Genomic DNA, 14,400 nt, shown 5'->3' with positions numbered 1-14,400 from the left:
TAATTAACCCATTTGGTGCGCATTTATAATTCATTTAGAAAATAAATCAATTTTGATGGATAAACGGGATTGAACTAGAAGTGGTTCATAAGAGAGGGGAAAATGTGAGATAATTTGGGTAGCACCGAAATATCACAAAAAGGACATGTGCAAAGTATCAAGGTGAGTCTTGGGGTAGAACACCAAAAGGCAGAAGGGTTTAGATATTCAACATTCAATAAAATGGCAAATAAAATAGGGTTAGTGTTTAACAAAATATCCAAATTAAGGACAGTATAACCGCACCTAAAGCAAGCCCTCTCAGCGATTCGCGTTTTAGGCCGTCCGTTTTCATGATCTGGATGTTTTTGGTCGTTCGATCTCTGTGTGAAGCGATCTGTCCCGCACAATGGTTAATATTGGGCCTACTGTCCTATGCGCAGCTGCTCCACAGGCCGAAACGGCGCCCTATGGTTAACTGGACCGTAGGCCAGCCCATTCCCGGTGATCGCTCGTTTCTCTAACCCTGACCTCTTGTCCCTCCCGTTCGATCCCCAGCCCCATCTCTCCTTCCTCTTTCAACCACGACACAGGCGGCGCCGTCACCATACTCGTGGGGCAGTCAGAGGAGGAACTAATCCAACCGAGGCGCCACGAGGGGATAGGCGAGCAGACCCATCCCTCCCGAGTCGTCCTACCGACCTCAACCTTGGGCGGATCCTAGGTCCGCCACCACCACCGGATCGCAGGTCCTCCACGGCAATGGAAATCCTTGTCCAATCGCTGGCTGTTGTTCGTCTCGCCAACGGGGAAGAAAGGAAGTTGTTACTTGCACATGTTGGTCGACTGTCAGTTTAGGGGTGGACACCAACTACAAGCAGTCGTGTGGGTGTTCTGCAGTTCATAAAAATATAACCATTATTTTACTGTTGCACTGCACATTCTCCAACTCCTTGTTATTTGTGCAGATCGATTTCTTATTCAAGACATGGAACAACCGGTAGACTCTGCTCAATTCTTTTCTGCACTAATGCGAGGATGATGATGAGTTCTGCATGAAACAAAGTTTAATTGGTGTTTAGCACAGTTCTGGTCAAATGATTCCGGCGAATATTTTGACTGGTTCTCATATTTTGGTTCAAGGAATTTTTCAATCTACAACGGCTGCTAGCCAGGTAATTAGTTTCCATGAACTGCCATACCTCATATCTCCATGTTTTCAAAGTGTGCTAACTGATCAAGAACCTAATTACGAGGTTTTGCAATTGTTATCTCCCCTGAATTTATATTTCTCCATTACAAGATTGCAACCTTTTTTAAGTACTGGTACAATATGGAAGACACCTTGGCTTTATCTTTCTTCTTGCAAGCACTCTGATGAAACCCTAGCCATGGTCTACCATTCCTGCAATGATTATATTTTCGTTAGGGGACTGACAACCTCTCTTTCTTATCTTCATTCAGTGGTTGAAAGATTGTCTACCAAATATGTGTACTGCAATGATTATCTTCATTCAGAGGTTAAAAGATTGTACATCTCGGCTGTCAATTGAGGTTTTGATCGAGCGATGATAGCTATTTGATCCCACGAAGGGTTTCTAGATGCGCGCCAGTTAACTGAAGATCGACACTTTTCAGGTTCAGATAGATGGAGCCTGACACTCTCCACCCTCAAGAACCACTTAGGTGCGGCCACACCCGGCAGCGACAAGTTCGGTGGCCTCTTCTCCGCCGACACCGTCGACCAACTCGCCCTCAGAGTTCCCCACATTCAACGCATGTGTGAGCCTCCCACTCCCTTGACCCCCTTTCCTCACACCGCAATCCATTGGCCTTTGATCCGTTTGCACCCTGTTGTAGTTTCCCGGTGGCAGTTTGATGAATTCCAGAAGGCGGCCAAGGAGATGGTGAACCACAAGAAGGAGACGACCATGCTCTCCTTCATCTTCGACAATGGCGTCATCGTCGCGGCCGATTCCTGGGCCAGCTTGTGCGCGTACATATGTAATCTTGCACCTCTTTTTCATGGCATCATACAAGTCTCTTGTATTACAATATTTGCACTATACACATCCTGACTGTTTAGTGGAATGCTTTCTTCAAATTCTCTGGCAAGGTGCTTCACACATAGATAGAATGCTTATTATTAGGTGGTGGTTCAGTTGGTTTAAAGGTGAATGGTGTATAAGAAGCTCACTTGTTGGTTGGTACATAGTAATTTTATTTCTTCCAGTAAGAGATCTTTGACAACTGTCAAATTCTGTTTGGTACTTGCACATGTAAGAGGCAATGGCAGCAATGTTTCTTGTATTATAGTATTTGCACTATACCCATCCTGTATAAACTGTTTTAATGGGAATGCATTCTTCAAATTATCTGGCAAAGCTCCTTCACACAGACAACATGCTTCTTATTAGTTTGTGCTTCAGTTAGTTGAAATGTGAATGATGTATAAGAAGCCCAGTTGGTGCTTTCTATAGAGTAATTTTATTCATCCCAGTAAGAGATCTTTCAAATATATCAAATTTTGTTCGGTACTTGCATATTATGTATAAAATGCGGCAATGTTACCCATGTGAATTCAAAAATATTTGCACACCATATGACAAGGTGAACTAACCTGGATCTCTTGTATGATCTAATTAGTATGTACTACTTTGCTTCATCTATATACAACATGATGTGCTCTTCACTTGTATACATCTCGATCCAATGTTATTGGACTTTATTCGGCTATAATCAATTTCTTGATATGGACCTGGATCTAGATGAGAGGATCATACATAAATCAACTTCGTGCATCCAATATCAGTAGTGTTGTCAAGATGAGGCGGTTGACAAGGAGATGGGAATGACAAAGCTCTTCTGCTTACTTGAGATCCAAGTAGTAAACACAATCATACTGCAACTTTCGTACATGCCCTCCATTTATGGTAGAAAAATCTACAATCTAAATTGTAATGTTCAGACATGAGCATTGAGCGTACATTTCTCTTGACACGAGACACTTAATTTAAAAAAGGTCATAGGCATACACATTTAGGATAGTAACCTTTGAATTTCCAGTGATGTTTGTTCATCAACGAATGAATGGATATGCCTGCAATTGTTGCATGCAAAGAGAACAACTTCGAGGACGGCAGCCAGAACCTGTACCCTTCCTGGAACACGACCCTGTCGTCCCCAAGTACTACAATTTCAGGGATCAACAAACAACAGCGAGCCCAAGCAGGAAAATCGAATATCAAAAAATCTGTCCAGGCCTAACAGTTGTTGGAAACATAATAAAAAGAGTACTGAAAAGTATGATTTACCATATTTGATTTTCAAAAAGGCAAGATCCAGAGCAGCTGACAAAGACTAAATCATTGATCTTTATCTTGGTGCAGACGATTTGCCTAGAGAAGACGGAACCAGCAATTGCTTTGTGGTGCAGGACAGGGACAAGCACACACACATTTCTGCTTCCTTTGTGTTCGAGAAAACAAGTGGTCATTACATAATATTTTAAAAGAAGTTTTTTACTCATCAGTTACAAATACGTAATCAAGAATGAAAAATGAAAAGCCATAAGAACTTTATTATTGCCACCCATTGATAAACATATAATATTTCATTAACTTGCCTCCTCTAGCTTCTATGGGACAATTAAGACCACGGGAGCCTCACCAGTCCTTTTTTGAGAAAACCATGGTCTATTGAGTGACTGCGTGTGCACTTCACAAAAAAAGGCCCACAACAACCCAAGAAATAAAGAAATTCTATTACGTGGCCCATAACATCCTAAATATATATATATATATATATATATATATATATAAACAAAATAGATGTTTTTACAAAAAAAAATTGCAAATCTATTTCATCCAAAATTCCTAATACACGGGCGCAGCAACGCGCGCCATTCCCGATCTAGTTAATCCTTAATACAATGCGACTTGCTGCTTAGGCAATGCTTATGAGATGAACATGATGCATAATTAATATCTAAGATAAGTGTTGGTCCTATGCAGTTATACTCAACTATATTACCGTCAACTTAATGCGGTAAAAGTAAATGAGACTATTAATGGTATGAAAAATTTCCTTGACACAACTTACCAGATTCAAGAAATTTTGCACAAGTTACCTTGTCTGGACAGAACTGTAACACCGTTTAACTGTTTTTTTGAACCACAAATTATTAGTTTAATTTTTTTGTGGTACTACTTAGCATTTTTAAAAATGGGGATACTTTTCTTAAATCCAATAAATTATGATAAAGAGAAATCTAAAATCTTAAGTAGTGCCGCAAAATATTTTATATATAATGAATAGTATAATTTACTCGCATTTCAGAAAGAGGTACAAATACTTCTATTGTGTCAAGAGGTTCGGATTGATACTTTGCAAGGTTGGACTGTTCATATTAGTTACCATGTTTTATTTTGTAACTGGAATTACGAGATATTAATCGGCCAATAAATACTCAATTTGTTTTACAAAAAATAAAGCTCATGGATGCTGTGGATATAGGAGTCCTGTTTGGAATGCATAAATGCCAAATAATTTCAGCAAAAAATGGACGACTTTGCTTTTAAGACATGGTCAGATCATTAGGTTTGGAAAGAAAATGAAAGCGGCCTTAGATGTTGGGCCTTCAATGGGCCACAACGGCTCCTCCGACCGACTTCCGGCCTTCGCGGCCTCGCTTCACTAGGGATTCAGGGTTTTCTTGACGGCTGCGTTTCCTCCTACAAAAGCGCACCCACGTCCGCGGCGCTTCCATTCTCACCATTTCATCACCACCCGGCGAGCGGGGGAGAGGAGAGCAGGGGCAGCAACCGGCGGCAAGGATGCAGATCTTCGTGAAGACGCTGAGGGCGGAGACCATCACGCTCGAGGTGGAGAGCTTCGCGGCCGTCGACAGCGTCAAGGCCAAGATCCACGACAAGGAAGGTACGCGCCCTCCGCCTTCGCCCATGACGGCCTCCGGTCGCCTTCGCCGGCGTCGGTTCTGTTGCTGCTTTGTTCGATGATCTTGCCCCGATTCAGAGCAGATCGTCCTCCGTGACGAGCATCTTTGGGTTAGAAAAATATCATGGCTTCTCCGCTAGCTTATCTGTTGGATTGCCTTGCAATTGACCTCGGGGTAGGACAAATTAGGCTCCTTTTGTAGGCCATCCGCCTGAATCTGAGCAGATCCTCTGTTTCGCAGCGTACAATTTGGTTGATTTCATCATCTCCTCCATCGAACTGCATATGCGAGCGTCTTGTGGTGCCAAATTAACTGCGGACGCTATGTTGGTTTCAATAACCGCAGGTATCCAGCCGGACCAACAGCGCCTCATCTTCGCGGGGAAGCAGCTCGAGGATGGCCGCACCCTGGCCGACTACAGCATCCACAAGGATTCCACGCTTCACCTCGTGCTGCGCCTCGTCGGCGGTGGCAGGGGCTCGTGCTACCCGTTCAGGTTGGAGCCTAACCTGCTCGCGCTTGCGCTCAAGTACAGGCAACACAAGCTTGTGTGTCGCAAGTATGTTACTACTCCTTGGACAATTTCTTTTACTGTGCATCGATATGCCGCTGTTACATGCATGTTTGTGTCTGCAACTTTGGATGTCTATGAGCTTGTGAATTGCCATGTTTCTGTTGTGCTCTGTTCAATGGGGATCATATCTTTGTCTGTGGTTTGGATCCAGATAACCACTAGCTTATTAGTGTACTTTTTATCAAGCACTAGTTGAGGTGTAGATGGACTATTTCTTTCACTATACATTGATATGTTGTTCTTATTTACTCCCTCCGTCCCAAAATAAGGGGCGAATAGCTCCCACGCGATGTCGTTGGTGTGAACTATCTCTCATGCGACGTCGTTGGCTGTAATAGCTCTCATGCAACATCTGCGTTGGAAAAAATAGCTTCCATGCGACACACCATTTACGCGGCTAGTTGGCTGTTAGTTAGGCTGAGGTTTGGTTAGGACACTGGGGGTTATGTGCTCTGACTGGTGGGGTCCACCTATGGCCACGTAGACAAGAGTCAACCGTCCACGACTCGACCTGGGACTGTGTGACCGTGCTCGACTCGCCCGTGCTGGACTGGGCGAGCGGCGCCGCCGTAAGCATCTTCTCCGGCAGCGGTTTCTTCTCCGCGGTGGTGGAGCACATTTTTCGGCAGCGGCAGAGCTATTGCGAGGTGAGCCCGAAACCCTAGTCCCACTCCCCAGAATTTTGGGGGATCTGTGGCCTCATGTTGCCCTCTGTTTCTTGGTGATTTAGAATCAGGCTCCATTGTATCCGGGGGTTGTTTCTTCTCCGCGGCCCGGTGGTGGAGCGCCTATCTCTGTAGCGGCTATTGCGAGTGAGTATTTTCCAAACACTACTCCCATTCCACTAAATTTTGGATAAATCTGTGGCCTCATGCTGCCCCTGTTTCTTGGCGTTTTAGAATCTCGATTGGATAGGAGATGGAGTGAGGGCTGGATGAGATGGAGCGAGGAGACAATGCTTCAAATCGGTAATGCCACCCTCTTTTCTTGGCGATTTAGAATCGAACTCGATTTGGTAGTGACTGCCGCCGCTGCCTGCCATTGACAAAACAGGGGAGGTTCAGGTTCTGCCACCACATTCGCAATTATAGTGGAATTTTTTCCCTGTAAAGCCAAGCTCAGTGATGGCAGTGTCCAAGACATTGATAGAGATACCACCGTGAGGTTGGATGTCGAATTTGCAGATGTTGATCCCCATGAATTGGAGAGCATGAAGGAGAAGGCCGTGGGCAATTTGGTGGAGAGAATTGGGGAGAGTATTGTTTGGGGTCCAGAACAAGAGGTATCTCTGCAACGTTTCGATAACTATAATGGTGAATATGTGAGAATTGAAGATGGAGAATCCATGGTTGCTGAAATTGATCAGCAAGAAGGGTGGGCAAGCAAACAAGTAACATTTTATGCAGAGCTAATTGATCTGCAAACTCATTCCAGAGTTGGTTATGTGCAATCAAAGAGGGCTGCACAGATGGAAGATGATGAGTGGGTTTCACAAAAGAAGATGTTGGCATTGTTGACTGAACCGACTGTAGTAGCTGAAGATACAGGGATTGATGCAGATGGAGAGGAGGGAACCCATGGTGCTAGGAAGATTGTTGTTGACTGGAATGTAGTAGAGTTGAATGAAAAAACAGATTTGGTCATTACACCAATATCTGACATTGATATGGCCGAAATGTTTGGCATTCAAGTTGATGACAAAGATAAGGAGAAGGATGACAGTTCTTTGCCTGCTGAAGGTAACACAGGCCCTAGAAATGCAAATGAGGATGAAGAACAGCTGATGAGAGAGGCTGCAGATGATGTGGATGATGCAGATGATAATGAGCTGGTTTGTTTGTATGACAAAGAGAACCCAGTTATTGAGGTGGGAAAGTTGTGGCCAAGCATGAAGGAGTTTAGGATGTCTTTCAGGACCTATGCAGTGAAAAAAGAGTTTGATGCCAAGACTATGTGGACTGATCGAAAGAAATTTTATGCTCGGTGCAAAGGTTATGATGGTGGTGGCAATCCTTGCAAATGGTACTTGTCTGCCAGACTACAACCTGATGGAAGTACAGTAAGGGTAAATCAAATACCACACCAGCATACATGTATGACCACTTCACAGAGAGTTTCAAAGATGACATCACAGCTTTGGGTTACAGAGAAGATTACTCCTATTTTAGCCAAGACTCCAAACACTACTGCAAAGAGGCTTAAAGTTGACTTGGAGAAGCTGTACCCCATCCAGCTGCAATATACCACAGTGTGGAAAGCAAAACAAAGGGCCATGAAATCATTGTATGGTGACTGGGCAAATACATTTAGGATGTTGTATAGTTTTAAAGCAGAGGTGGAGAAGAGGTCACCTGGGAGTGTGGTGGAGATAGATACAGAGGTAACAGAGGATGGCAAGGTTTTATTCAGCAAGTTTTTTATGTGTTTGAAGCCTTGCATAGATGGATTCAAAGCAGGTTGTCGTCCATATTTGAGCATAGACTCATCTTTTTTGACTGGAAAGTGGAATGGTCAGTTGGCTGCATGCAATGCTCTAGATGGACACAACTGGATGTTCCCAATTGCAATAGGAATGTTTCAATCAGAGACAGAGGCATCATGGATATGGTTCATGATGCAACTGAAAAGATGCATAGGGCCAGTTTCTCCTTTGGCCATCCACACAGATGCATGTAAAGGGTTGGAAAATGCAGTAAAAAATGTTTTCCCCCATGCTGAGCAGAGGGAGTGCTTTGGACATATGTGGATGAATCTGATAAAAAATTCAGAGGAGATGAATTTGGGCGCATGTGGCCAGCAGCAAGATCCTACACCAGACAGACACATTCCTATCACCTTGGTAAGATATTGGCATCATGTAGTGATAATGAATTTGCTTCATGGTTGAACACCCACCATTCTCTGTTGTGGTATAGATCAGGTTTTAATACTGCCATAAAATGTGATCATATCAATAACAACTTGGCAGAAAGTTTTAACAACAAAGTGAAGGATTTGAAAGACTTGCCTGTGCATGACATGGTGGACCAAATAAGGATCATGATCATGCGTTTGTGGGAGTTGAGAGGAAAAATTGCTAATATTTTGGAAGGGGACAAGCTTCCAGCAGTGGTACAACAGGTGGTCAACAGGAGTAGAAATCTTTCACATCTATCTGTTGAGAAATCTTCCTTGTGGGGTGCTGAAGTTAGAGATACAAAGAGTGGCAAGAGGCATGTGGTAAATACTGAGTTGCATGAGTGCACTTGCCAAGAGTGGCAACACACTGGAAAACCATGTGAGCATTCCATACTTTTTTTGGCATCTAAACCCAGGTTAAATATGCACCCATATTTGCATGAGTATTATTCAGTACAAAAATTCAAAGCTGCATATGCAAGTCCAATTCCTGCACTGACTGACCAATCTCAGTGGCCTGAGGTGGAAATAGAATTTACCTTGTGTCCCCCTGTCACTAGAAGAAAGGCTGGGAGGCCTAAACAGAGCAGATTCAAAGCTTGGTTTGAGAAAGGTGGTTGTAGTAAGAAGGGGGAAAAGGAAAAGGAAAAGAATGATAAGCCCAAAAGGGCTCAAAAAGGTAACAAAAATAGGTGCAAGTTGTGTGAGGTACTTGGGCACAGAATTGGTTCATCCAAGTGCATCTACACTCCTCAGAGGCCAAAGTATGTTTATGTTATTGTTTTTGCAAGTTTTTGATTTTGCTACTTGTTCTAGTATCTAACCAAGTCAAATGCTTTATTTTTTAGGAGGAAGCGTGCAGAAAAAGCCCCACCTCTTGTTGTTGAACTTGCTGGCCAGTGAAAAAAGCAAGAATCAATGGCTATAGACGGAAGAGCACTAAGCAGATAATATTTGGTGACAAAGATATGGAGCTAACTGAAACTGTTACTGCTGAACATGAGCTAAGTGTTTCTGTTTTGGACGATGTGATGCATACTGAATCTGTTTTGCAGACGCTAGGGCAATCTGAAACTATTGCAGATGAAGCAACTGTTGTGCTGCCATGCGAATCTGCTTTGACAACTGTGTTGCCATGTTTGGAGGTTGTGCTGCCAAGTGTTGAGTTGCAAACTGAAGTAGTTGAACAATGTGTGCCATCTACTCAATCAGCAGAAGTGCAAACTGAAGAAGTGGGACATGGTCAAGTGCAAAAGTTGAGGGGGCCTAGTGGAGTTTGCAAGGGGCCAAAAAGCAAGAGCATCAGCATCAACAAACTATGCGCCGTGGAACCAAACGTTGGAAAAAAGCAGAAGAAATCGAGTGGTAGAAAGAAGCAAAAGAAATAGAGTCGAAATTATTCAAATTTGATGTGAAAACTTAAGTTTGTTGTCATTTGATGTGAAAACTTATGTTCTTTTATGTGAAAACTTATGTGCTATGATGTTGATTTGACTTGAAATAAAATTCAAATTTGAACCGACATTCAAATTTGAACCTATCTCCAATATTTTTTGAGTTCATTTGTTTGTTCTGTGATGTTGCATCATTTTATGTACTACTATGCACTTTAGTTCATAAATCCAACCCTTTTTGTGAAGTCCAACTCATAGTCACTGAAAATGTTGTCCAAACAGGCTCCAAAGTAAGGGAAAACGGCCCCATTTCTAAGCAAGTTTTTTCGACCTTCTCAAAATCACCCAAAAAAGATTTTCTTAGCTTATATTATACCTATATAGGATCAATACGAAGTCTCACCTTTTTTTGAATAAGTATTCATATTATTTAATTTATTTTTGAAAAAACACCCTTTAATACAAAGTCAGCAATAAAACAAGTTTAAAAATTTTAAATGCAAAAATAACTTCAGATCCTCCTTAGTCACTCTAAAATGAAGCTAAGGTGATATTTTTGATATTTTTGCATTTTCAAAACCTCAAACCCTCTTCTCACTCCTTTGAACTCTATGCAACCTTAGTCGAGATAGTCCAATTTGTGAAGGTTTTTTCATGCAAAGATCATTAGATCAAGTTTATCATTTTATATCATAACTATGTAACATAAAAAGGCTATATGCGCAGGTTTTTCATTTTTTAGATTTTTTTTGAATTAGTTATACACATTTGAATGTTCGGTCAAACCTTTCAAAACCCCGCTGACTGCCTCAAAACCCTGTAACCCTAGCGGCAAACGTCCACCGTCGATCTAACCCTAACGCCAAACTGCGGCCGTCGGATAGGCCTTCTAGAAGGATTCCGCGGGGGCGATCTGTGGGCTCCAATCTGATTGGCCACCCTTTTTTCTCTCTGACGAACAGATAACGTTGAGCGGGGGAGCATCTAAGTGACCGTTGGGCCGAGCGGATCGGGCCCGGCAGAGCCTGTCGTGCGTGCGCACGGCCGTCGAGAGGGGGGATGGGCTGCTTGCAAGAGGGTCAATGACATGTGGGCCATCCCTGTCCCATGCATGCCATGCAACGTCGCAGCCTAGCAATTCTTTGCTCATGAATGCCTAGCCATTTGCATGTGGGCTTGCATGCACGCATCGACGTAGTAAAGCACGGTAGGGGCGCAGCGTATAAGTACGTCGCATCTAAGCTATTTTAACAAATGCATGTTTGAACCCGACGGACGCGTCGGTGGTGCAGCTCCTTTTTCAGTGTCACGCGCGGATGAACGGACCTGTTTCCATGCCTGTGCCGCCCGTGCCTCTTTGGATGCTCTGCCCACCGTTTTTTGAATTAATGCCCGCAATTACTTATGCCAGTGCAAACGGAGAAGAGAAAATGATCGAGAAGGCACCGTGTACACATTAACCACGGCTGCAACGCGGCTATAAAAGGGCACCATTTCCTCATCCTCTCACACTCATCTCTCAAGCCTCCTCCCCTTCTTCTTTTCGAACCAAATCCACCACTCGAGCCACCATGCAGTTCAACAGCCCTACCTATCGTCTCCCTTGCACCGTGCCGGAGAGGCAGTACCCGGCCGGAGTCGTCGTCGAGAATAGCCTGAGGGTATGGGCCATCTCTAGGTGGAGGGGCCCTAGAGAGTTGGCTCGCTTCTTCCTCCAAGCCGGCTACCGCCACCTCCCTCCGGGCACTCTGCCCATGTTCCACCTCCACGAGCAGTACGATGGCAACGCCAACGGCTTCGTCATCGGCCTCTACGTCACCTTCACCAACCCCTATGACGCTCACCACCTCGTCGGGGAGGTGTTCTGGTGTGGATGCGAGTTTATCGCGTTCACGACCTACAACATCTTCACCAACTTCCACCACATCTTCCCTCACCCCAACGGCATGCACACCCTCCCCTACCAGATGCCGGAGAACGACGAGTGAGGGGCCCAAGGAGGAGGGGCCAAGGAGTTGTTCAAGGGGTTGTTCAAGTGCGAGTCTTCTATCTATCTAGTTTGTGTTTGTGTTGGTTCGGCCGCGTGTGCCCGTGTCTTTTATATATCTAGTTTTAATTATTTTACTTTCATGTTTTATAAACTATATGTAGTGGGGGGATGCCCCTCTATATGTTCTATCTATCTATGCTACTAGGGTACGGTACCCGATGCCCCTCTATCTATCTATATGTTTTTTCGGTCCTAAAGTTTCTCCATTGCATTTTATTTATGTGGCCATGTGTACTAAAAAATGCACTAAAACATGATCCAATCATATAAGTTGTTGTTAGCACGTGTCTAGTTAATTATCTTTCTTTTATGTTTTATGCACTATATGTTGTAAGGGGATGCCCCTCTATGTTGTAAGGAGATGCTACTAGGGGCACACTAGATGTCTTCTTTTTTTGAGAGGGGCACAACCTTTTTCGGTTGAAACACACGAGTAAAAACTTTGAAAACACCATAGCACAAGTCAGAAAAAATATTAAAAAATGGTGCTTGGTTGAAATAAACTAGAACCAAACAATTGCAACTTTTTTGGTTCACAAAGACTGCAAGTTGGACTGCTAACTAGAACCAACCTTTTGTTTTAGCCGAAACAACACGGGACCCTACCATCGGACACGATAGCTTATGCATAAAAATAGCTCAAATAATTATCAGATGAGTTATCTCAAAAAAGGTGACTGCAGGAAACTTAAAATTTGTGAAATAACCTAAAGCCGGAAAGATATATCGATGTCAATGACCGTGTGCACTTTTTTGCACTAGCTACACTTCTTTTATCAATGGGCCTAGATATGTTCTATTCGGCCCTGCCTAACTTCTATATGGGCCTGGCCTTTTTGGGCAACAGGCTGTGGACGAACCTTTTTTTCCTTTTCTCCCTTTACCACTGAAACTGAAACTGATAACGAACTGAAGAACTAAAAATACGGGCCGAAACAGAGTGGAGAGGACATGTTGAATTCGTACAGCGCAACACTTTTCATTCAAATATACATATCATTACGATTACAAATGATGCCCAATCTATTCACTTACGACTAATTATCATCACATAAAAAAATACGAGAGCAATTACACAAACATAAAAAAGTCCGGCCATCAGCCCCATCAAATTGCCCTGCTTCTGCAATTCGATGAGTTTCTTCATCTGCTTGTTCAGCTTCTTCAGCTCTGCTGTCACTACTGCATCCCCCACCGTAGCCCCAATGGAACGGGCAGATCCAGGGGCCCCAGATCCAGACGTGCCCGATCCAAACTTGCCCAACTTCTTCGCCTCCAACGGTAAATCGAGCTCCCCTGATGCACCCTCCAGTTGAATCCGCTCTATGTACTCATCTAGCCACTCAAAATGGGTGCATTGCTTCAATTTCTGAAATTGGAAAGATGAACCCTAAATCCCAAATCCGATGAAAAATGGGGAAAATTGGGCAAATATGAAATTGGGAGACAAAAACCAAAATTGGCATATTGAGAAGTAAAATCTCACCTTTCCCTGCTCTGGTTTGCTCTCGCATTTCACGAATTCCCGCCCAAGGTTGCCATTCTTGTCGGTTGTTGTGACTAGCCGCTTCAGGGGTGCGATACGTGGGCATGCAGGGCACCTTGTCATGGGCACTGCGCCATAGCGCGGCCATGAGCGGCGGGAGGCTGAAGCGGAGCTCGACATTGCTAGGTCGTGGCCCGGAACGGCGTTGCTGCGCGTCGTCGCCGGAGAAGAAGAACAACAACGGTCGGGGAGGGGGGGGAGGGGGGAGGATGGGCTCGGTGCTGCACGGCTCGGGCCACGGCTCGGTGTCCTCTTGTACCAATGCTGACCTGGATAAGTTAGTGGGTCCCACGCAGTGGGTCCTGCTCACCTGACCAATGCTGAGTTGGATAAGTTAGTGGGTCCCACGCTGTGGGTCCCGCTCACCTGATTCGAGTTTTAAACATGTGTCTTTGGATTAGGCAGCAGTGTCGCATGGGAGCTATTTTCTCCAACGCAGATATCGCATGAGAGCTATTACAGCCAACGACGTCACATGAGAGACAGTTCACACCAACGACGTCGCATGGGAGCTATTCGCCCCAAAGTAAGTGACTCAATTTTGTACTAAGTTAGTACCAAGTTGAGTCACTTATTTTGGAACGGAGGGAGTACTTGTTTGTATCTGGATATCTATGCACATGATAGAAGCTTGTGAATTGCGATGTTTGTTTTGTCATCTCTTGGATGAGGATCAATGCATATGTACATCATATCTCTGTGAGGTTTGGATCCAGGAAAGTACTAGCTTATTAGCATACAGGTTCTCCATTTGGATGGAGTATTAGTTGATGCCTTACTCTATTTGCCACAAGTACTAGCTATAGTCATTCACAAGAGTACGTATATCCTAACTTGTCCATGATTTTGCGTTGCAGGTGCTATGCACGCCTGCCCCTCAGGTCTACAAACTGCCGCAAGAAGAAGTGCGGCCACAGCAATGACATCAGGCCCAAGGAGAAGCTGCGCTTCCACTGAAGCATTGGGAACATGACCCAAGTGACATGCCATCGCTGGATTAAC

General features: G+C 44.1%; 1 protein-coding gene and 1 long non-coding RNA gene across 4 annotated transcripts; both read left to right on the top strand.

Moving 5' to 3' along the window:
* Positions 1-543: 543 nt before the first annotated feature.
* On the top strand, positions 544-2,351 carry LOC123190431 (uncharacterized). 2 transcript variants are annotated; one of them, XR_006496340.1, is made up of 5 exons: positions 544-864; positions 948-1,154; positions 1,444-1,499; positions 1,618-1,761; positions 1,840-2,351. It is a non-coding gene; the product is annotated as an uncharacterized lncRNA (long non-coding RNA). The 2 variants fall into 2 exon arrangements; XR_006496341.1 differs by having other exon boundaries at positions 1,444-1,533.
* A 2,414-nt stretch (positions 2,352-4,765) lies between these two features.
* Positions 4,766-14,400, top strand: LOC123190430 (ubiquitin). 2 transcript variants are annotated; one of them, XM_044603069.1, is made up of 3 exons: positions 4,766-4,917; positions 5,282-5,432; positions 14,256-14,400. In XM_044603069.1, exons 1-3 carry the CDS (start codon positions 4,815-4,817, stop codon positions 14,353-14,355), a joined length of 354 nt encoding a protein of 117 aa, XP_044459004.1. In that variant the 5' UTR covers positions 4,766-4,814; the 3' UTR covers positions 14,356-14,400. The 2 variants fall into 2 exon arrangements, with proteins under 2 accessions (XP_044459004.1, XP_044459003.1); XM_044603068.1 differs by having other exon boundaries at positions 5,282-5,495.

The sequence above is a fragment of the Triticum aestivum genome, chromosome 2A (genome assembly GCF_018294505.1).
Source record: "Triticum aestivum cultivar Chinese Spring chromosome 2A, IWGSC CS RefSeq v2.1, whole genome shotgun sequence".
NCBI classification, from domain to species: Eukaryota; Viridiplantae; Streptophyta; class Magnoliopsida; order Poales; family Poaceae; genus Triticum; species Triticum aestivum.
This window is presented reverse-complemented; position numbering and strand designations above follow the sequence as displayed.